Source organism: Sinohyriopsis cumingii, chromosome 14 (genome assembly GCF_028554795.1).
Source record: "Sinohyriopsis cumingii isolate HCF-2022 chromosome 14, ASM2855479v2, whole genome shotgun sequence".
Classification (NCBI taxonomy): domain Eukaryota; kingdom Metazoa; phylum Mollusca; class Bivalvia; order Unionida; family Unionidae; genus Sinohyriopsis; species Sinohyriopsis cumingii.
This window is the reverse complement of record NC_142974.1, coordinates 90,208,828-90,233,914: the sequence shown is the minus strand read 5'-3', so window position 1 is coordinate 90,233,914 and position 25,087 is coordinate 90,208,828. Positions and strand designations below refer to the sequence as shown.

Here is a 25,087-nt window from a genome sequence, read left to right as displayed (position 1 = left end):
CCATTCAATTCCTTGGTCAATCAAGCAATCAGCGCCCACCAATCAGTCAGCAATGCCCGAACACCTGCTACTCGACCAGCAACATTGTTCACTCAGCTCTACGGCTGCTGTGGTTCAACTTTACAGCTGCTATGATCAACTTCTGTGGCTAGATCTACAGCTGGTACCACGTCGACTCCAATCAACTCTGCAAGTCCTTAAAGTAGACCGCTGACTGACAAAATGTTCCGTAATGTGAAGATTTAATCTTACGGTGAGGCATTCATACACAGCCGATGCAGTCATACATCGTCTGTGCGCTGAAAGTATTCGGTCTTTTCCATCGAAAGCACTTCGCACGTGCAGTATAATATGAACCCAACTTAATGTTTTGAAATATTGTACAACGAAACCCGAGTACATGTATATAATAAATAAAGGGATTTATACAATTCCGTGACAAAGACAAAAAAAAAAAAGTAAACACGCTGGATTCAGATAAAAGTGAACCGAGCATATCTCAATTAAGAAATAACAATATTGTAGAAATAAGAGCAGATTTTGGTAAATTAAACGGACAGTCATTTAAGCTAGAGCTTTCGCTTAGTCTTGGAATATTGTCTCTTCTCCATATTCGCATATCATTGCATGATATTGGTAGGTCAGATCACTCTAGATATCCCTCTGGTCGGCCGGTGGAGAGGGCACCGCGTTTAGATAATACTACAGTGAAGGAAAAAATAGAAGGATATATATATATATATATATATATATATATATATATATATATATATATATATATATATATATATGCAATGTTTTATTTTCAAGAAAGTGATGGTGACACTAGTGAAGTGAGGGCGTGTATGTCCAATTTTGGTGCAAACAAGCAGGGCAGAACCGCCAGTCTGAAGGTATGGATAATCAGCAAGAAATTGGATAATTAAGTGATGAGAATATATTGAAAGCAAATACATCGACAGACGATTTAAGGAGTAAAATTCAAGACAAATAAAATAAACCCAACGTTGCAATACGAAAAATGCATTGATCTAAAATAATTTATAAAGTATGAGATGAGCGTGCAAATATTGTGGAAGAAATGAGAAGATTTATCGGAAGTTTGAAGGAGATTATCCATAATAAGGACGATAAAATAAAACTACTTGAATCTGGCATGGAGAAGGCAAGATGATCAGAACTGCTGTTGGAAGCAGACCTAAATACAGCAGCAGAATTAATAAAGAGTCCTGCAATGGTTACTGAAAAGCTGCGAGCCGTAAATAAGAAGCAAATTGAAACCGTAAGTATGCAGAATCGTTGAATTCAGTTTCAACATGCAAACTTTATTCAATTATCTCGCTCCTAAGGAAAGATGACCAGTTTTATTCGTGCATATCTACGAGACACTAACTGCAGCAAGCACAACATAAAATAAAGCTGTAATCAATAACGACCAACAAAAGTCTCGTAACAGCATCTTGTCAGACTAACAAAATCATAGACATACCAACATCAGGAATACCACAGCAAAGAATCGAAGTGTCGCAATATCCGAAAGCTAAGACCAAAAGAACTACGGCACACAATTATGATAATGCAGCAGATAAATTACAAACAGGTGAAGGACAGACGAGAAAGAAAATAAAAGAAAGTCAGTGCCAGATGTTGGCGGCTACAATAAGTACCCATAAAGTACAGCAAGTCATCTCCAGGTATCGGCTACAAGAAATACACCAGACAGAAAGCAAGTCATCTCCGGCTATCGGCTACAAGAAATACACCAGACGTCAGCAAGTCATCTCCAGCTATCGGCTATAAGAAATACACCAGACATACAGCAAGTCATCTCCAGCTATCGGCTACAAGAGATACCCCGGACGTAAAGCAAGTCAATGCCTGTTATCGGCTACAAGAAATACACCAGACGGACAACAAATCAATGCCAGATATTGGCTACGAGAAATATCCCAGACGTAAAGCAAGCTAATGCCAGCTATCGGCTACAAGAAATACCCAAGACGTAGAACAAATCAATGTCAGCTATCGGCTAAAAGAAATACCCCAGACGTACAGTCAGTCAATGCAAAGCAATTGGCTACAAGAAATACACCAGACGTACAGCAAGTCAATATCAGCTATCGGCTACAAGAAAAACCCTTAACGTGCAGCGATTCAGTGCCAGGTATCGGCTGCAACGAATACCCCAGACGTACGGTAAATCAATGCCAGCTGTCGGCTACAAGAAATACCCCAGATGTATAGCAAATAAATGCAAGCTATTAGCTACTAGAAATACGCAGATACACAGCAATTCCATGCCAGCTATCGGCTACACCAGACACAAAAAAGCCAATGCCAGCTATCGGCTACAAGAAATAACCCAGACGTATAGCAAGTTAATGCCAGCTATCAGCTACAGGAAATATCCAGACGTACATTAAGTCAAAGCTAGCTTTAAGCTACTAGAAATATCCGGACGTACAGCATGTCAGTGCCAACTATAGGCTACAAGAAATACCCCATACTTTACATATGACATTAGACCGCTCCGGTGGCCTAGTGGTTAGAGTGTCCGCCTCGGATGCGGGAGGTCGTGGGTTCGATCCCCGGCCGAGTCATACCAAAGACTTACAAAAACGGTACTAACAGCTGCCTCGCTTGGCGCTCAGCATTAAGAGGTTAGTGTTAGGACTGATCTGCCCGGTGTCAGGATAATGTGACTGGGTGGGACATCATGCTACATGTCTGCGGCATGATGCCCCATTGCTAGACATCACTATAAACTGCCACATTGCAGACATCGTAGCGATATGACTGAAAAATTGTTAAAGCTACGTTAAAAATCAAAATCACATCACACACATCATACACATATGACATTAATCTTACGAATAATGTTTCTATACCAATCCGTATACGAATCAGCGATATGATAGCAGAATGAATAGGAGCCAAAAACAAAATGTTTGTCTCTGTAATTTAGGCGAGATACGGTCTAAAGGGGCTCAGTGAAATAATATACAGACATGCGTACAATTCAGCACTGAAAATTACAAATGTTCCAATACAAAACAGTCGTCGAAAGACAGTGGAGAAATTAGTACTGTTCAAATTAATATTCCGGAAACGCTAGTTTCTATTAGCATGGACAGGTATCATTGAGACATGAGCACATGTAAGTAGCCTATCTACGATAGAGTGTTTTGGGTATAGCTTGCATAACTTTTCTAAACATACTGACAATGAACGCAGAGGAAATTATATTAAGAACACCCCATCTTTGTTCTTTACTCCAGGAATTAGCTATTGTGTGTATACAAGAGCATTGGCTGCATCCAGAATAACTATAACTAAAATTTCTAAAGAGCATTCGCAGAGATTTATTGATTTAGCATGACAGGATAACAAAATTCCGAAGCATCCGTGTAAAACAAAAGTCCCCTCTGCCGTTGAAGGAATTGCAATTATCTATCCAATCGCCGCTTGTCTGCCATATTCTAAACGTTCGAAACGACAGAATTTTTGCAGTTGAAATTAATATGTGCGCTTTCAATTATTCAAATTCTGTGTGTGGTTTCCTTCAACGAAAGATTTATCACTGATTATAAGGAAGTAATGGAAACAGTGGGATGCGTTTTCGATGAGTATAGCCAGAAAACTTTAGATTTTTTTTATGGTGACCTCTACGAAAATTTGCTGAAAGAAGTGGCTCAGTAAGTACGATAAAGGTTACTTGTTTCATTTTCTTTGAACATATGTGTTTAATCTCTAAAAGTAGTAAACACGTTTACAATGAGAGGGTATATATTTTGCTCATCAGAAGGCCAGCACTCGTCTCTTACTCGATTAAATTCATGTACCCTTTTTCAAATAAGATTTACTCCGTAGTACCAACAATAATGATCTACGAAGCTGCCAAGAAGAATATTACATACTTCATGCAGCAAAATTTAGCCTGCTACAGTACTAAGATCACTGAAAGTTCCAGCTGCAAAGAGCTCTTCGACATTATGAACAAGATAATGTGAAGGAATAAATGTACACCACATCCAAATTTCTTTTCTCTTATCGACCTTCCGGACTTTTTTGCAAATTTCTTCCGTGACTAAGTTCAATCTATTAGAGACAAGATTGATAACGCAATTTCAACTGACTCATCATGACCATACATTTATTGATACAGAATATACAATGTAACCTTTTACAGCATTTGAACCTGTCTATATGGATTTGGTACATACAATTGCGATGAAGAGTGCCAAAAGTCACGTGAACTCGATCCGATTCCAACACCATTGCTACCTGAGTGATTCGATTCAATATTGCCTTGATTAGCCGATTTTATCAATAGTTCCCTCTCATCCGGGGAAGTCCCAGACTTTTTCAAAACTGCCATTGTAAATCCACTGTTGATTAAACCAAAACTGAACCCGATAAATTTAAAGAACCACCAACTTGTTTAAAACATGTCATTCATTTCTGAAATATTAGAAACAGTTGTTTTGTTCAACTTTTATCTCATCTGAATTTGAACAGTATTTTTAGCAATATACAATCTGAATATCGCCCTCGACAGAGTACTGAATGACTTTCCATCTGCTTTGATAGATCCAGTGCTCATTACCCTTGACTTGTCTGCGGCATTTGAAACAATAGACGATTGTACATTTCCTCACCGTCTTCAGAATGATTTTCACTGTACAACTTTACTATGGTGTTCAAGTCCTCATTAGTCAACAGGACAAAACTGTCTTTAAATGGAAAATACTCCAGCCGAGTTGATCTACGTTTTGTGTACCACAAGGCTCTGTTCTTAGTCAAGTTCTCTTTATTATATACACTCAGCCGCTCTCAAGTCTCACAGATCACCAAGTGTACGCTGATGACACTCCAGTATACATATTTGAGGCTACCATCCAAAGCGAGAGAGGTGCATTTCCGATGTAAACTCACAAATGACATGTAACAAGCTGCAGATGAAAGATGATAAAACTGAACCCATCCTGATCACTACGCAAAGACTTTCTCATTCACATCTTTTCCCTCAGAAAATAGATATCAGCCATGCCAACAATAAATTTACACATTCAGTACGAATCTTACATGTTATGAACGTATGCAAGGCTGAATATCTGGAGCTGCGATTTCATCAGCATCATTCACAATTTTCTTTCGGTTTATGCCACCTAAACACTTTTGTTTTCCTTAGTACTTTTAAGACTGTGCTATTGGAATTCAAATCGATATACAGAAATTTCAATAAGTTTAAACCACGGCTGCTCGGATCATCTTTAGATTACGAAGAACTGAGCACACATCTCTCCTGCTCTGTAACTTTCACTGGCTACCCGTTCGATCCAGAATCAAATACAAAAACTGTTTACTATGCTACATTTCGTTGATTGGCTCAATTACAAGGCACCTACCTGACCTCATCCATGTTTATACTCTACCTAGAAAGTTATGTTCCTCGTTTGACACTCGTATTCTCATAGTTCCCACTGTTAAGACGAAGTCACACGGACAATGTTCTTTTGCTTACCAAGGTCCAGCTACGTGGAACGAATTGCCCACAGATCTTAGCAACAAGAACACTGTGCCCTCATTTAAGAGGTCTTTTAAACTCTCTTAATTGGACTACAAGAACATACTTAAATACTTATTAATGTTCACTTCCCTAAGTTTGTTCATCATTGCTTTTCTTTCATGGTGTTCATTTTTGTTCAGCATTGCTTTTCTTTCATGGTGTTCATTTTTGTAATTTTCTTGTATATGTTTTTATGTGCTATCTAATACTGTAAAGCGCTTAGATCTTCTAAGGATTAGGCGCAGTGCTATGTCCACATTATTTTATTATTATTGTTATTATTATTATTATTATTATTTATCAAAGACGATCATCATCTAAATCTCTCTGATCACGTACCTGGAAGAACATAGTTGATACTTCCAGAACAATTTCAGGAATATACCTTGTTGCACGATCCAGTTACTATAAACTAGATAAATTTCCTCTGCAGATTAGTTGGACATTTACAAAAATGAAATCAATCAAACAATGAAAATCATTAAAACTATACATGTACACCACACTGCGGACGTACAATACAGTCTTTATAATGGTGCGTCTGTTTTACGTGATTTCAGCTGATAAACAATCTTCCAAAAAGATAGATTTTGAACCGCATCTAAATTCTACTTGAAATCTTTTTAAACTGTTTCTGAGCTGCATAAAGAAATGAGAAGAAAACAATCTATCTGAATAAAAGACAAATGCCCCCCCCCCCCCCCGACACAATGTAGAATATATGCAGAATACAAGAGTGCGGAGAGAAAATTCTGAAAGAAAAACAATTAAATAAGGCAAAAAGTAACAGTTCGAACAGAAAACGTTAAATGAGTTAGAAAAAACTGGAGAATTGGATATAGGTAAGTTCTACATGATAGTAAGACTGAGTAAGAAGGGTCAGAGACACTATATGTTTCGAATTATACATACACGGATACATAATTCTGTACCCTCAATAATTCGAGACGCACGGCCTCCGCATTTTTAAAAAGGAACTGAGGCACCAGACAGTCATTTCAAGGAAGCGTTTGCTGATGAGATTAGGAATACTGGGGATTCGGATATTGAAGAAGGAGCTGACAACCAATGCCATTGAAGAGGACGTGAAATAGTTGACGGAAACAAATCAAGTGGTTATGATAAAATATATGCAGAATATGCTATCTGGCTCCTTAGTTGATTAGTGCCATATATACAACCGCGTCGTCTCTTTGGAAACATACTCTATCTGAAACGTGTAATTGTTATTCACATTTGCAAGGGTAAAAAGAAAGATGTGCTCTATATGAGTAACTATAGAGATATCTCAGTCATCCCCAGTAACTATAGAGATATCTCAGTCATCCCCAGTAACTAAAGGGATATCTCAGTCATCCAAAGTTTTTTCAAAAAATATTAAAAAAAGTACTGTTCTAGAGACTTACTCAGTTTAACAGAAGGAACGAATTTCCTCACTAATTACAACAGGGATTTCGATGCCAATGTAGTAGCGTTATTACAGCCTTCATTATAAATTAGAAAATAGCATTCGATGTTGAAAGACACTCAAAAGAATATATCTCATTCTCTGACAGTGCGAAGGTCTTTAATATAGTATGGCATGATGACAGTTTCTATAAGCTTGACACTCTTAGAGTAAAAGAAGAACTGTGGAAATTGACTCGTTAAGTCAATGCCATCGTTTTGCTCAACGGCCAACGTTCACAACCATACTCAGTAAACCAAGGGGTATGTGAAGCGTTACGCATATTTAGTTTGCATTGTTTGTTTATTATTTTTTTAAATATATTTTATATGTTGTGGGTAACCAACACTGAATCTAGTTGCTGACCTTATCCAAAATCAATGACAATTTTGTAAACAACATTATTTTATACTCTGAATGAGGATCATTATCATATGTTATGTATATTTATTTTAGTTATGTGTGTTGTTAGTTTTAACATTTTTTCCATTACATGTTATTGTAATGTAACATTGTATGCTGGAATTGACCTTGTCCAAAAATTGAGTTTATTTCTGTTTGACCTGATTGTCGTTTTTAATTCTTTAAAAAATTTATTTCATTTATATAAACAGCTAATAATAGCTTCATTAATCTATATGTGTATGAGCGTATTATCAGGATTATTATTCAGGTAAAGAAGGAGTCAATATGTTGATCATGGTCAGGGTTTTGGAATTCCTAAGTGAACTTTTCAGGATATTGTGTTGTAAATAAACAAGGCTCATTAGATCATTCTAGAAGGTTATTTTTCATTAGGTAATGGTTGTTTTTAGAAAATTGTTAATTCTGACCTGATATCAAGCATACAACTATATAATCTTGTAACTGTGAGGATTTCTCCAGTCGTGCTTTCACGGCTAGCACTTTAAGTTGTATTATGTTGTGACCAGTTTGAGCTGAATTTTATTTTCTTCAAATTTTTGACTTCAATTGATTATTTTCTCTGGAAATACAAAAGTGCGCTGACACAATTCTTTATTCTAGGATAAAGACATTCATTGGAATTTATACTGAATTCAAATCTGGAATAATATTCATGTGCTTCAACAAGAGACTGTTGACACGCCAGCACTTCTCAAGTTATCGCCTTAAATTTCGGATCTCTTTAGGATTTGAACTGAGTTTTATCCAGGACTTTTTATTACTAGAACCTGTGTCTTTAATTCTTGGATTATTTTTAGATTTAGTTAGCAATACCTTAAGTTCTTTTTTTCTCATTTTTCACTTTGTATTCTAGAGAAATAAATTATTTGTTAAATTTTACAAAGCTTGTTGTCTTCACTCCTTTATGTTACTTATTTTAAGAGCACAGACTCGTAACAGGTAAAAGACAAGAACATCGTATTTTTATATAGTTACACTTGACTACGTGATTTCCTTCAAGTGCCTTATGGTAACAAACTTTATATTCCTTCTAGAGCAATGAACTTTTGATCCTCATCCGGGGTTTGTTTTGAGTCTAAGTTTGTCATGTAACACGATGCTTTTCTGAAGTCTGTAATTAGTGCCTTAAAATCTAGCAGAATATATTGAATTATTGCTGTGTCCAAAAGTTAATTTCGGGTAGAATTCGTTTCTTCAAATTCCTTTGTTCAAGTAGTTTTTTTTTCTCTGGAAATACAGATTGCTCATACAATAATATTCTTTAGCAAAGATATTCATTCGGATTTATAGTGAATTCAGACTGGAATTATATTACTGTATTTCGCCAAAGACCACCACGACACAGGCAACCAAACCCACATTAACTTTCAGCATTCAATTTAAGTTGGAAGTCCATTACATTTTATTTTAAAGATTTTATTATTAGGACTTGTGGCTGTAAATCTATGATTATTTTGGAATTACTTTGCAATACCTTAATTTTTTTCTTTACACTTTTGTTTTTGTATTCAAGGGAAATAAATCATTTATTTAATTTTAAAACCTTGCTTCTTTTCACACTTTTCTGATAATGATTTAAGAGCATAGTCTCGTAACACAAAAAAGTTGGCTTTTAGCGTGTCTATTCTTAATTAAGATAAATATTTAAGATCTTTATTGGAGTGAATAAAATCTGGAATACAAATTGGTACCATAAGCATCCAATGTGTTCTACCAGCTTATCACATGGTTATACTTATCCTCGTCATTAAATGGCCTAGGTATTTTGCTTTAAACATACACGACTGCAACGACACATTGCTGATAACAGCAATATTGTCTTTTTTTTTCTCCAACAAAAGAATGCTGCAAAGAATCAGTGGTTCACACTCAGACATGAACAGATTCTTATAGTTTCGTCATGAGCACTGCTGGGATTACTCTTGTCTCATACCTTTCTAATACTGGCACAGCGGAAAATGCTGGTGACAATGTATTTTATTCCGTTGTAGAGATCGGCACAGGAAAGGATGATATGAATCCAGATAACAGTACTAAAATGTGGATACAAATTGTTTTGCATGGTATGAATCCAGATAACAGTACTAAAATGTGGATACAAATTGTTTTGCATGGTATGAATCCAGATAACAGTACTAAAATGTGGATACAAATTGTTTTGCCTGTTATGAAGCATGGACACAATCTGTGATCAAATTATACTCAGTCACAAACATATGACCTAGATGTTATTTAAAGAAACATTGCAAGAAGAATTCAAGGTTTTGATCAGCGCTCAACTAATGAGACAACTAAACATGGATTACAGTCAGCTGAGGGATATGTAGATTAAATCTAATTAGTTTATTTGCATAACATCTACAGAGCAAACGTTCAGTAGCATAGAATATTGTGTTCAACAGAAGAACCATTGATTTATTGATACGTTTCTGTGAGAGCATTCATTTTCTTAAAAATATATAGTGTTCTTGTGTGATACCAACTTGGAGACTTTTCCAACTTATATGTGAATGTCCTATACTGTGCTCAATCCTATTTGGAAAAAGAATGTTGAAACAACAGTTCACTGTTCTGAAGAGGAATTGTAGAGGTCATAACTGGAATCGAGCTCTGATATTTATATTTTGCAAGTATCTGTACTGATCTTTAACCATTCGCCGTCTGTAAACTCTGAAAACTGTATGAAGCCTTCTGTCTCCTGTTTGAGCGACTGCCTGCTTTTCTGGTCGATTAACGTGATGGGGCAAGAGTGTCACGTCTTTTTTTCATTATAACTATGATTTACTTTGGTGGTGAGACGAATGAAAGAGACCTCTAAACATCCCAAAGGGAAGGTGTCGCCAAGAATATCACCAAATATCATACAAGGATTACAATAGCAATCGACCACAAGGCCACCCGTGGGCAGCCTTTTCGACTGGTGTTCTGACTGCTAAAGCGCTTATTATCCCTAGCGCTAGTTACTACGATACGGGCCACCACAGGCATATCAACACTTCCAGCATTTAATCTCTTTTGAATTATCACAAAAATTAATTCTGAACGTTATTCATTAGGACTCGTGTTAGTAATTCTATGATTATTTGGGATTTAATTCGCAATACCTTAAGTTCTTAATTCATTTTTCACTTCATTATTTGGAAAATAAATTATTTGTTGAATTTTACAAAGCTAGTTGTTTCTCACTCTTTTCTAATTTACATATTAAACTAATAAGAACAGCAAAGAACACATGAAATATCAATAATTAGGAAATAGACGCAAACATACCAGCAAATGGTACATAATCGTGAATTTGACAAATTTGAAAAATGAATTTGAAAAATTTACTTTTTTGCAGAATTAATGATGATGGCGTTACTTTTAAAATGAAGTTTTATTGGTACAAAGTTTTGATTGGAGCTGATTTGGGAAGTTTGCTTTAGACAAATGTTCGGTCTTCGGGCTATGAAGTACACCCGTGATATTAGGATGAGAAACTGGAATGGACAACACTGAAAATGTTAAAGTAATGCAAGTCCAGTCTTTTTTCAGAGTCAGTTCTTAAGAGTTGTAGTAACTGTGGCTCATCTTTACTTTCGTTCAGTTCTAGGTGTAGTACTAGTCCTAACTTGTCAAACACGTGACAGTAAAAGTCTTTGGCAATTTGTCATATTAATATATATGAACTGAGCTAACACTAAAAGAGACTGGTAAACTGCTGACCACAGTTTTAAATGTGAGCAACATAATGACAGAATATTTTAATATATACATGGATGCTATAAACATATTTAATTTGCGTTCATAATTATTATTCGCAATGCTATAACGAGTGGAAGGGAGAATGTGTATTGAAATCTAGAGAAATTATATTGTCTATTGATTTTGTCGCGCTAAGCAGTCTCTTTCTCTTCACGTACAGTCATGTTAACAAATTGTTTCCTCTGAGATTTTTAGTGAAAAATGATTGATTAATCAAATTCAAGAGGAGATCTGTAAGCTCGTACTTTTGAAAAACTTCAAATTATATGGAGAAAAAACAACAACAGATTGTACAGATCAGGTGCTATTAAAATACACGCGAAGACGTATGAGGAAGATTTGCTTGGAGATGACGTTATTGCACAGGTACAGAGTTTCCCTATAGTACATATATTTTTCTCCAAACCTTGTAGGATACAATTGTAATCAGGTACATTCGTTTCTTTCCTCATAAACCTAATGGATACAATTGTAATCGGATATATACGCATCTTTTTGTTCTAACCTCCATGGATACAGTTGTGATCGGACACATGCGTATCTTTATCTCCTAAGCTTGACGGATATGTAAGGATGCACAGTTGTGTAGTGCTCTTGCAGCACACTTTGTCGTGGTCAGCTTGACACGTAACAATTAACTTTGACGTATGGGCTAGACTGCCTCCGAAGGATGGGATATGCTCTGTTTGGGGAATGATTGGATCTTACTAAATATTCGAATCAGAAATAACTCTTCATACATACAAACATGTCTTAAAGATATTACTTCAACTGCGAAAAAATACTTTGATATCAAGCAGTATTACCTGTTGACATGGTTGTTGTTGGGAATGGTGTTTGGGATTAGCTATATTCAGCTGATATTTTGCTATCAAGGATGTCTTACCTGTGTAAATGGTCATTGTTATCGGTGATGGTGTTTGGGGATAGCCATGTTCAGCTGATACTTTATTATCAAGAATATATATATATATATATATATATATATATATATATATATATATATATATATATATATATATATATATACGTAGTTCTTGTTTCTGGGTTGTCGGTGATGGTGTTTGGATGTAACTATATTTAGTTGATATTTAGCTTTATCTCATTGCTTTGTTTCCTCTATTGAAAAAAAAGAAAGACATTTGCCATGTTGCATAAAGTAAACCATGAAAAGAGAGACAATTGAACGACGATTTTCATATGAGTCCACGAATAAGGTTGTGTCCCTTTCTTCACACATGTACATATTATTGCATGAAAAAAATCTAGTATACAGGTAGTTCTGTTGTAAATATCACACTGCAACGTATTATTCCTGGATTGCAGCGCATTATAGCACGGCTTGTTTTTTATTCACAGGTCATTATATATCACTATGCAATAAGCCTTTATCTACTCGCGTTTTGAGAGTCAGAAAACGTTTTTAAATCATTAAAAGTCCATCTACTGTGATATCTAGTTACATGATGTTTCGTTCATTGTTATATAACAGTCATTTGAAATGCATATATGAATTATGAACAAGTCGCATGGCCCAATTTCCAGCAGACATGGACTGGTTTAGACGAGCTGAGTCGCGTTCTAAATTGGTCAACAATCTCAAATCCAGTTAGCAAGAAATGTAGAATTGGCCCTTCTAATTATTAACAGCAGATGTGTCTTAACGGATCTCGTTAAGTTAGCCACAACTACACAAATAATCAAAATATGAAGAAATACATACTAAATGTACAAATCAATGTACATATTAAATATACAAATCAATGTACATTCTGAATGTACAAATCAATGTACATATTACATGTACAAATCAATGTACATATTACATGTACAAATTAATGTACATACTAAATGTACAAATCAATGTACATACTAAATGTACAAATCAATGTACATATTACATGTACAAATTAATGTACATATTACATGTACAAATCAATGTACATACTAAATGTACAAATCAATGTACATATTACATGTACAAATCAATGTACATACTAAATGTACAAATCAATGTACATACTAAATGTACAAATCAATGGACATATTACATGTACAAATCAATGTACATACTAAACGTAATGTACATATTACATGTACAAATCAATGTACGTACTAAATGTACAAATCAATGTACATACTAAATGTACAAATCAAAATAATATCTTACAGAGGAATAATGAGACGCTCCCTAAGAAAATTTCCCCCGTATATTCGAAAAAACGCGTCCATATATATATATATATATATATATATATATATATAGTGTGTGTGTGTGTGTGTGTGTGTGTGTGTGTTAATACAAAGGACAAGCCATAATAATGATAATGCGCTCTACTTGATAAAGTTTAATTAAGTTTGTCCTCTGACCTTCTGACTCATAGATTCCGTCAGATTCAAAACCTTTATGTAAAAGAAATATTTGGGACAACGTCTAAATTATGTTCGCTGATGCCAGTATGCCAGTATGCCAGCGTGTTAGCCGTTCATAGAGCCCTCAGTTGTGACAGACTGACTTTGAAGACAATAAGTACGACACGTGACTTGGCTGCCTTGCAAATAGGGAACCAAACTATTAGTGCTGGGAAGGTTGACAAATACCAGACTGAAACAATGTCCGGGAAGATTTTGGGTATATTCTCGCTGCTAATTGGGATCGTGGGTGCCGCACTACTGGCGGTAGGAATGGCGACTTCTTATTGGTCCCAAGACGGCAGTGGTTTGTGGAATGTCTGCTCTGTGGACGGCTGCTTAGGTAAGTTGGATAGTCTTCAAGTCCCTTTGATGTCGGCAGTATTCATGTTTGTATTGTCTACACAATACTTTGCGGTAGATATGTTGTTATATTGATCTCTGTTTTGTTGTTATATTAATCTCAGATTTGTGGTTATAATAATCTCAGATTTATATGAAAACCAATCATTTGGTCTGTCCAATGAAAGAAGATAATCTACCCGCTGAATAAATTGCTTTGACCTGTGCAAAACAATAAGTGGCACCATTGTTGTAATCACCCTGAATCCTAGTATTGGGACTTCCCACCAGCAGGCGGATGACCCCTCTATGCATAGAAAATTGAATTCCATGAAAGAAGGGGACAGCGGATCGTTGGAATGTGTACAATATTATATACAGTGGCCACTTTTAGTGAAGGTCGATAAACCAAGGTAAATCTTAGGGGACGGATCACCTGTTAACTAACCCATATCTTCATCTTTCCACCCAGTAAACAATGACGCATATAATCTCATTCGCATGTGTATATCTGAAAATTTCCTCGGTGAATAATCAATAATGCAGAGTTTTGTCTAGATAACGAAATGATCGATACCAAGCTTGTAGATTATGTACGTTGGCATGAAATATTTTCCACATACATATGCAGGCTTGAGCATCGTTTCAATTTCTAAATGTAGCATGGGGCTGACTAGAATCAAATGTATACCAGCCGCAAACCCACCACCACCCTTACAAATGAAATAAACAGCATAACAAAAACAAAAATTGGGGTGCGTAAACAAGTATGCTAGTGGCAGTTGTTCAAGTAAGCAGGAACGGTCAGGTACGCCATACCATTAGGACTTTTATTGCTGGTGCGGACGTACCAGGAAGACGGAGTCGGTAACGTAGCGGTAAGAATAAAAATATACTTACACCGCTGGCTACAGGTCTGTGGAACGCCCCCACCCCTTCTCTTGCCGCAGGCCGGGTTAAAATTCCCCTGTTGCATGAAACATTTTACCTATTTTGGTGCATAATGTTTACCTAACTATAAAGTAAACTTACTCTTGGAAACGTTCCGGTTGTTTCCGCACTCATTTTATGGAGAGGCATGGGCGCTAGCTCCACCCCCTCTTTCCGCCGCTCCGCCCTTGGTGAGGTTAGAATAATAAGTGGTGTTTACGGTTGATATTGTTATTTTCAAATCCTACACATTTGGGTGAAATTGTGATCATATACTTCTGCAAAAATTTAACTCGTGTTTCAGCATAAAACAAGTTCATGGTTTTTAGCTTGATGTTTCGAAGGATTTATGTTGTCATTATGGCATTGGTGTGGTTGTAATGTTCCGCGTCAGTGTCATGTCTTGTTCACAGTCAATGACCCCTTTGCCTCTGTGGAAGTCACTTTGTTATGGTACGTAGTAATATGACCCCAATAGTCGAATGAGAATAGTCTTGCTTCACTGGAGCCAAATCCGATGCATACAAACGTAACCAATAGAAATCCGCTCAACACATGTCCTTTAAAATGTCATGAAACTATACCAATTTATTCATACATTGTAATAATTTTTTTCAAAAAATATAATAGGCTTTTATACATTGCGTGATGAGTGTATTGATTCATTGATAAAACGGATGAAGTATGCTATACCAATTATGTGTACAATATAAATTTACATTTAGTTGAAATTATCGGGTTGGTGTTAATATTTAGTTCCATATATATGTCTGATGAGATGGGTTTATGTGGATACTTCACTTCAAAGACACCTATTCCTAAAGGATATTTTGCATACTTTTCAAATTCTAAAATAGTCTCTATACACCTTTTCCCTATAAAGACATTTGTAATTTGTAATTATTTCACAGTAAAGCCCACACACGTATTTTCATTATCTGATTCTCGTATTAATTTCAATGTGGCTGGGATAATTTGCTAAAGAGAGAGAAGGAAAAAGTTTCTTTCCGTGTCTTAAATATTCATTATCAATAAATAAAGACTTTGAAGATTCCTCCTGAATAGTTATATAGATGCTTATTCAATTTTCATAATCTGAGATTTTCTGCTCTTTTGTGCTGACGATGTACTGTCAGTTTCGTTCTTAGTTCATCTTTCAAAGTATCAGCGGTTAACGCTTCACATTTCAACAGTGTCTAGGTATAATCACATTATTAAAATTACAATTTGTGTCCTGTTTAACTTTATATCATTTATCATTATTAAATTTAACTTGGTTTTATTATATTATATCTGAACACATTTAACATCACTTGGTACCATATTTGGTTATCCGGTTCTCTATTTCAATGAAGTCAACTTTTGACTTGGCAAACATTTGTTTTAGTTGTTTTGGCTGCTTCTGACAGTTAGACTTTTCTTTGCTTTCACGATCAATGTGGAGAAACGATTATGATTTATTATGTACCTTTATAGAATAAACATCTGTTTTCATTAATGATTGTAACTTCATTTTGTAGAGTAATAATTGTGTTTTTATTTGTAGTATAATGCATAGAGAGATGATTCTCATGTATAGATACATATTATAGACTTATTCTAGAAACAACTCAGGTATAATTCAATATGATATAGTCTTTTATTTTAACTCAGATACCAATCAGATGCGTGACAACAAATAGTGCCATGATGTTAAGAACTCAGTCCATTCCCAATTATGCAGATATGTCAGCTCGAAAACTTCCAAATCCGTCTCCACAAGTTGGTGATAGTTACCAATGACCCCAAACACAGGTTTCTTTCTTGACACTACTGCAAATAAGACAACGATATGGGAAAGATATATATATATATATGGATAAAACAAACGTTTTAATTTGAAACAATTTTCCACGTTACATTGACTTTGACATTTGACCTTTCCCCTCAGTATCAATGGGTCTCTTGCTAAGAATCATTTGAATATAGATCGGCCTAGAGAGGTAAATACTAAAAGGATTTATGACTAGAGCTCGGTCAGGAAAGGTAAATACTAAAATGTTTTATGGATTGAGATCGGTCTAGAGAGGTAAATACTTAAATGATTTATGAATAGAGATCGGTCTAGAGAGGTAAATACTGAAATGATTTATGGATAGAGATCGGTCTAGAGAGGTAAATACTGAAATGATTTATGGATAGAGATCGGTCTAGAGAGGTAAATACTGAAATGATTTATGGATAGAGATCGGTCTAGAGAGGTAAATACTAAAATGTCTTATGGATAGAGATCGGTCTAGAGAGGTAAATGCTAAAATATTTTCGATAGAAATCGGTCTACAGAGGTAAATACTTAAATGTTTTATGGATAGAGATCGGACTAGAGAGGTAAATACTAAAATGTTTTATGGATAGAGATCGGACTAGAGAGGTAAATACTAAAATGTTTTATGGATAGATATCGGTCTAGAAAGGTATCGGTCGAGAGAGATAAATAAAATGTTGTATGCATTCAGATCGGTCTAGAAAGGTAAATGCTAAAAATGTTTTACGGGTAGAGATCGGTCTAGAGAGGTAAATACTAAAACGTGTTATGGATAGAAGTCGGTCTAGAGAGGTAAATACTAAAATGTTTTATGGATAGAGATCGGTCTAGAGAGGTAAAACTAAAATGCTTTACGATAGAGATCTGTCTAGAAAGGTAAATACTAAAATGTTTTAAGGATAGAGATCGGTCTCGATAGGTAAATGCATAAATGTGTTATGGGTAGAGATCGGTCTAGAAAGGTAAATATTAAAATGATTTATAGATAGAGAACGGTCCAGAGAGGTAAATACTAAAATGTTTATTTTTAGAGATCTGTCTAGAAAGGTAAATACTAAACTGTTTTTAATAGAGATCGGTCTAGAGAGGTAAATACTAACATGTTTTATGGATTGACATCTGTCTAGATAGGTAAATGCATAAATGTTTTATGGGTAGAGATCGGTCTAGAAAGGTAAATACTAAAATGATTTATAGATAGAGATCGGTCTAGAGAGGCAAATACTAAAATATTTTATGGATAGAGATCGGTCTAGATAGGTAAATACTTAAATGTTTTATGGATAGAAATCGGTCTAGAAAGGTAAATACTAAAATGTTTTATGGATAGAAATCGGTCTAGATAGGTAAATATTAAAATGATTTATAGATAGAGATCGGTCTAGAGAGGCAAATACTAAAATATTTTATGGATAGAGATCGGTCTAGATAGGTAAATACTTAAATGTTTTATGAATAGAAATCGGTCTAGATAGGTAAAAACTAAAAGGTTTTATGGATAGAGATCGGTCTAGAAGGTAAATATTAAAATGTTTTATGGATAGAAATCGGTCTAGATAGGTAAAAACTAAAAGGTTTTATGGATAGCGATCGGTCTAGAAGGTAAATATTAAAATGTTTTATGGATAGAAATCGGTCTAGATAGGTAAAAACTAAAAGGTTTTATGGATAGAGATCGGTCTAGAAGGTAAATATTAAAATGTTTTATGGATAGAAATCGGTCTAGAAAGGTAAATATTAAAATGTTTTATGGATAGAAATCGGTCTAGATAGGTAAATATTAAAAAGATTTATGCATAGAAATCGGTCTAGATATGTAAAAACTAAAAGGTTTTATGGATAGAGATCGGTCTAGAAGGTAAATATTAAAATGTTTTATGCATAGAAATCGGTCTAGATAGGTAAATACTTAAATGTTTTATGGATAGAGATCGGTCTAGATAGGTAAAAACTAAAAGGTTTTATGGATAGAGATTGGTCTAGATAGGTAAATACTAAAATGTTTTATGGATAGAGATCTGTCTAGATGGTAAATACTTAAATGTTTTATGGATAGAGATTGGTCTAGATAGGTAAATACTAAAATGTTTTATGGATAGAGATCGGTCTAGATAGGTAAAAACTAAAAGGTTTTATGGATAGAGATTGGTCTAGATAGGTAAATACTAAAATGTTTTATGGATAGAGATCTGTCTAGATGGTAAATACTTAAATGTTTTATGGATAGAGATCGGTCTAGATAGGTAAAAACTAAAAGGTTTTATGGATAGAGATTGGTCTAGAAGGTAAATACTAAAATGTTTTATGGATAGGGATCTGTCTAGATGGTAAATACTAAAATGTTTTATGGATAGAGATCTGTCTCGATAGCTAAATACTTAAATGTTTTATGGCTAGAAATCGGTCTAGATAGGTAAAAACTAAAAGGTTTTATGGATTTTATGGATAGAGATCGGTCTAGAAGGTAAATACTAAAATGTTTTATGGATAGAGATCTGTCTAGAAGGTAAATACTAAAATGTTTTATGGATAGAGATCTGTCTAGATAGGTAAATACTAAAATGATCTATGGATAGAGATCGGTCTAGAAGGTAAATACTTAAATGTTTTATGGATAGAAATCGGTCTAGATAGGTAAAAACTAAAAGGTTTTATGGATAGAGATCGGTCTAGAAGGTAAATATTAAAATGTTTTATGGATAGAAATCGGTCTAGAAAGGTAAATATTAAAATGTTTTATGGATAGAAATCGGTCTAGATAGGTAAATATTAAAATGTTTTATGAATAGAAATCGGTCTAGATAGGTAAAAACTAAAAGGTTTTATGGATAGAGATCGGTCTAGAAGGTAAATATTAAAATGTTTTATGGATAGAAATCGGTCTAGATAGGTAAAAACTAAAATGTTTTATGGATAGAGATCGGTCTAGATAGGTAAAAACTAAAAGGTTTTATGGATGGAGATCGGTCTAGAAGGTAAATATTAAAATGTTTTATGGATAGAAATCGGTCTAGATAGGTAAATACTTAAATGTTTTATGGATAGAGATCGGTCTAGATAGGTAAAAACTAAAAGGTTTTATGGTTAGAGATTGGTCTAGATAGGTAAATACTAAAATGTTTTATGGATAGAGATCTGTCTAGATGGTAAATACTTAAATGTTTTATGGATAGAGATTGGTCTAGATAGGTAAATACTAAAATGTTTTATGGATAGAGATCGGTCTAGATAGGTAAAAACTAAAAGGTTTTATGGATAGAGATTGGTCTAGATAGGTAAATACTAAAATGTTTTATGGATAGAGATCTGTCTAGATGGTAAATACTTAAATGTTTTATGGATAGAGATCGGTCTAGATAGGTAAAAACTAAAAGGTTTTATGGATAGAGATTGGTCTAGAAGGTAAATACTAAAATGTTTTATGGATAGGGATCTGTCTAGATGGTAAATACTAAAATGTTTTATGGATAGAGATCTGTCTCGATAGCTAAATACTTAAATGTTTTATGGCTAGAAATCGGTCTAGATAGGTAAAAACTAAAAGGTTTTATGGATTTTATGGATAGAGATCGGTCTAGAAAGTAAATACTAAAATGTTTTATGGATAGAGATCTGTCTAGAAGGTAAATACTAAAATGTTTTATGGATAGAGATCTGTCTAGATAGGTAAATACTAAAATGATTTATGGATAGAGATCGGTCTAGAAGGTGAATACTAAAATGTTTTATGGATAGAGATCGGTCTAGAAGGTAAATACTAAAATAATTTCGATAGAGATTGGTCTAGAGAGGTAAATACTTAAATGTTTTATGGATAGAGATCGGTCTAGAAGGTAAATACTAAAATGTTTTATGGATAGAGATCGGTCTAGAAGGTAAATACTAAAATAATTTCGATAGAAATCGGTCTAGATAGGTAAATACTTAAATGTTTTTGATAGAGATCGGTCTAGAAGGTAAATACTAAAATAATTTCGATAGAGATTGGTCTAGAGAGCTAAATACTTAAATGTTTTATGGATAGAAATCGGTCTAGATAGCTAAATACTAAAACGTTTTATGGATAGAGATCGGTCTAGAAGGTAAATATTAAAATGTTTTATTGATAGACATCGGTCTAGAAGGTAAATGCTAAAATATTTTCGATAGAGATTGGTCTAGCGAGGTAAATACTTAAATGTTTTATGGATAGAGATCGGACTAGAGTGGAAAATCCAGAAAAAAATGTTTTTGACAGAGATCGGTCTAGACAGGTAAATACTAGAAGGTGTTTGGTCTAGAAAGGAAAAATATCAAACTATTTTTAATAAAGATCTGTCTAGAAAGGTAAATATTAAAGTGTTTTTGATAGACATCTGTCTAGAGAGATAAATACTAAAGTGTTTTATGATATAGATCTCTCTAGAAAGGTAAATACTAAAATGTATTGTGATATAAATGGGTCTAGAGAGGCAAATACTATCATGTTTTATGGATAGAGAGGAATATTCTAAAAATGTTTTTTGATACAAAATGTGTTATGGCTCGAAATCTGTCTTGAGAGGTAAATACTAAAATGTTTTATGGATAGAGATCGGTCTAGAAAGGCAAATACTAAAATGTTTTTATGGATAGAGATTGGCCTAGAAAGGTAAATACTAAAATGTTTTATGGATATAGATCTGTCTAGAAAGGTAAATACTAAAATATATTGTGATATAAATGGGTCTAGAGAGGTAAATACTAAAATGTTTTTGATAGAGGTCTGTCTAGAAAGGTAAATACTAAAATATTTTTGATAGAGATCTGTCTAGAAAGGTAAATACTAAAGTGTGTTTGATAGAGATCTGTCTAGAAAGGTAAATACTAAAGTGTGTTTGATAGGGATCTGTCTAGAAAGGTAAATACTAAAATATTTTTGATAGAGATCTGTCTAGAAAGGTAAGTACTAAAATGTTTTATGGATAGATATCTGTCTAGAAAGGTAAATACTAAAATGTTTTATGGATAGAGATCGGTCTAGAAGGGTAAATACTAAAATGTTTTTGATAGAGAACGGTCTAGAGATGTAAATACTAAAATGTTTTTGATAGAGATCGGTCTAGAGAGGTAAATACTAAAAAGTTTCATGGATAGAGATCTGTCTAGAAAGGTAAATACTAAAATGTGTTTGATAGAGATCGGTCTAGAGAGGTAAATACTAAAATGTTTTTGATAGGGATCTGTCTAGAATGGTAAATACTAAATTGTGTTTGATAGAGATCGGTCTAGAAAGGTAAATAATAAAATGTTTTTGATAGAGAACGGTGTAGAAATGTAAATACTAAAATGTTTTTGATAGAGATCGGTCTAGAGAGGTAAATACTATAAATTTCATGGATAGAGATCGGTCTAGAAAGGTAAATACTAAAATATTTTTGATAGAGATCTGTCTAGAAAGGTAAATACTAAAACGTGTTTGATAGAGATCGGTCTAGAGAGGTAAATACTAAAATGTTTTTGATAGAGATCTGTCTAGAGAGGTAAATACTAAAATGTTTTAGGGATAGAGATCGGTCTTGAAAGGTAAATACTAAAATATTTTCTATAGTGATCAGTTTAAAAGGTAAATACTGAAATGTTTTATTGATAGAGGTCGTTCTGGATAGATACATTCTAAAATGTTTTATTGATTCTTCTATTTAAAAACGAAGAAAAGAAATGACGCGCACAACATTTATGGTCAACATGAAAGCAAGACACTGAATGACAAATTGTTTTTGAATATATTTTATGAATATAAGCTACTTTTTCAAATGAATTAAAATGTTGACTTTATTATATTTTAGTTGGGCAGCAAATATCTTCCACATATACCAGTATTAAAAATATTTTGAGTCTAGTATTTCAAGAATCGTGTGAGAAATACTTGTGTTATTTTGCAAAATTGGAAGTGTGAGCTGATGATGATGATCAACACACACACACACACACACATACACTTGAGAAGGTGACATGTTCACCATCTAAATATGTTTCTTCTACATATTTTGTAATGTAAAAATCAATGATTTTCTCTTTTCTTCTATTAGTGTTACTTCTATGTCTGTTGACATGGCATGTATGTGTGCACACCAGCTTATCCCATACGAATATCACGGTATTTGGATACGAATATCAAGGTTATCCGCTATAAAAATATTATGGAAAGAAGAAAGAAAAATAAAAACAGAGAAAAAGAGTGAATTTGGTGGTTAGATGTGGCTAGATGAGGGTGAATGAAGTTGGTGGTTAGATATAGGTAGATGAGGGGAGTGAACTTGGTGGTTAGATGTGGGTAGATGAGGGGGGTGGGTGAATTTGTTGGTTAGATAGTAATCAGATTATTACGCATGCAGTTTTACGAAGATAAAGATTATGGTTAACAAACTGTTTCCAGTGTCCTTGATGGAATTGCAGAACATTGTGGCTATAATAAAGACATGGTCTAAACGTTCAGCCACCAATGACCATGGAAGTAATTGTCAGCATCAAACAAAAACCACACATAAGCATTTGAATGAGCTAAATTTGACTGCTTACAGTTACTAGGCAATGTCATATTTCTTTTATTACAACGTACACTGATTGTATGTGGTAAGTTACTTTTTGGCTCAAGTTCTAAAAAATAGATATTTAGTTTACAATCCTATTAATTTACACGATTATTATTTTCTATATTTAGGGGCTGACGTATGCATGCTTTACATAAAGCAGACCTCGTTTAAGTGTTATCTGTTTGGAAATGAAATTTGACTGTCACAGAGATTAAACGTCAGGGGAATACAGCCTGTATATCCAAGTGGACTATGAATACGGAAATCACCATCTCATTCTAAATGCTAAAACTTTAAAAAAAACTCGTACAAGAGCTTAGCAGCATTTATGTGTACTTTATGGTGAAGAGTCGCTATGAATGAGAGGTTAAGGTGCTGTATGGAAAAGTTTTCAGGATATCAAGAGAGTCAGAACCATTTCATATTTTGATCGTGTATCGTTTTAATATCCTTATACATCAGTGGGATGCGATGATTCACAGGGCGGTCCCTTGTGATAACGGGGACTGGGTGGTACACTGAACCTAGCTAGGAGACATTTTTCTTAACTTTCAAGCGAGTGAATAAACATGGTTTTACGAGCCTCAAACATGATGTATCAAATTCAAGCCTTAGATGGTTCGAGACCCACATGTTAAAGGGTGGTTGACATTTTATTGATTATTAAAACACTTTCACAAATCAATTAGTTGTACCTTTTAGATGTTTGTATTCGATGGATTTAAGGGCAGATGTTATTGTTTTTATCTTTTTCTATGTCAGATATTATATCTTCATTGTTTTCTTGGTCGGTATCTGTAGTCTCTTGTTCCTTTCCCTTACATGTAAAGTTTAATAATTAAAGATGGTGAAAAAAGTCCTTAGTTTTTTCAGCGTGTTTAAGCTCTTCTGTCTGTTTCATAGCGATGATCATTTAAAAAATGTATCAAAAACAGCTAGATTTTCATGAACCACAATTCATTGTCCTATATATGCAAGTGATGATGGTCCAAGTCCATTGTGAAATTTAGCCTGCTACATAAGTTTACCAGTGGCTTCGTCAAAAGAATCAGTCCTCCGTATTTTATGACTTATTTATCCAGTACTGAACCAGTTCTCTTATAAAATTGCAAAATGAGAATAAAATTGGTTTCACTGCCCTCAAAGAGTAAAACTCCGTTTAAGTAATAATAAAACTGCATTGCTTTTTCTGAACAGAATATTTTGAACTAGATAAAAGCAAATTGATATGTCAGTATTATATTGACCCCCCAACCTACCCGACCACACCCCGAAAATAAATTTACCGGACTTCTGTTTTGAATGTTCAAATGGTTATAACCATTGGTAAATATAAGTCTCTAATTAGGTTTTAAATGTGTTTTTGAACTATCTTTGTAATTGTAGGTCTCCGTGATTCAGTAAATCTTGGGGGTACGGACAGGGTTGGGACAAAAGGTTCCAAGGACAAAAGCCATTCAGGGGGATGACACAAGCAACCCCCAGTTTACATTTCTTGAAATAAATAATTGTCTTATAGTGTTCTTTGTTTTAGTTATTTGCCATGAATCATAACAATATTTACTCGCATACAATGTGAATGTTTGATTTAAATAAGATTTGAAAAAAATCTAAGAAATACAATTGATACAGTATAATATTTTATTACATGCATGCTATTCTACACATTAAAATAATTATACGAATATGTGTGCGTGCGCGCGCGCGCGATTGTTTCTGAACGCTTATTTAGACTATTTGAGATCAGTGAATAACAAAAAATAGACCTAACCAGAAAGTAATCAATATTTTGTGTTCACACCATTACGGTTTGCGTTAACATTAAATTGATACAATTGAATTCAGCACTATGTCTAAAC

The 25,087-nt window shown here is 34.2% G+C and overlaps 1 protein-coding gene and 1 long non-coding RNA gene across 2 annotated transcripts in view; both read left to right on the top strand.

Moving 5' to 3' along the window:
* Nucleotides 1-13,621: 13,621 nt before the first annotated feature.
* LOC149784351 (uncharacterized) overlaps nucleotides 13,622-25,087 on the top strand; it is a 52,036-nt gene continuing 40,570 nt past the window's right edge. Inside the window, exon 1 of the mRNA XM_089932398.1 lies at nucleotides 13,622-13,941. Coding sequence (XP_089788524.1) covers nucleotides 13,638-13,941 — 304 coding nt within the window. The 5' untranslated portion in view covers nucleotides 13,622-13,637. The remainder of the gene's footprint in view (nucleotides 13,942-25,087) is intronic.
* Nucleotides 16,528-24,746, top strand: LOC149784352 (uncharacterized). Its single transcript, XR_016413849.1, has 2 exons — nucleotides 16,528-16,664; nucleotides 24,615-24,746. It is a non-coding gene; the product is annotated as an uncharacterized LOC149784352 (long non-coding RNA).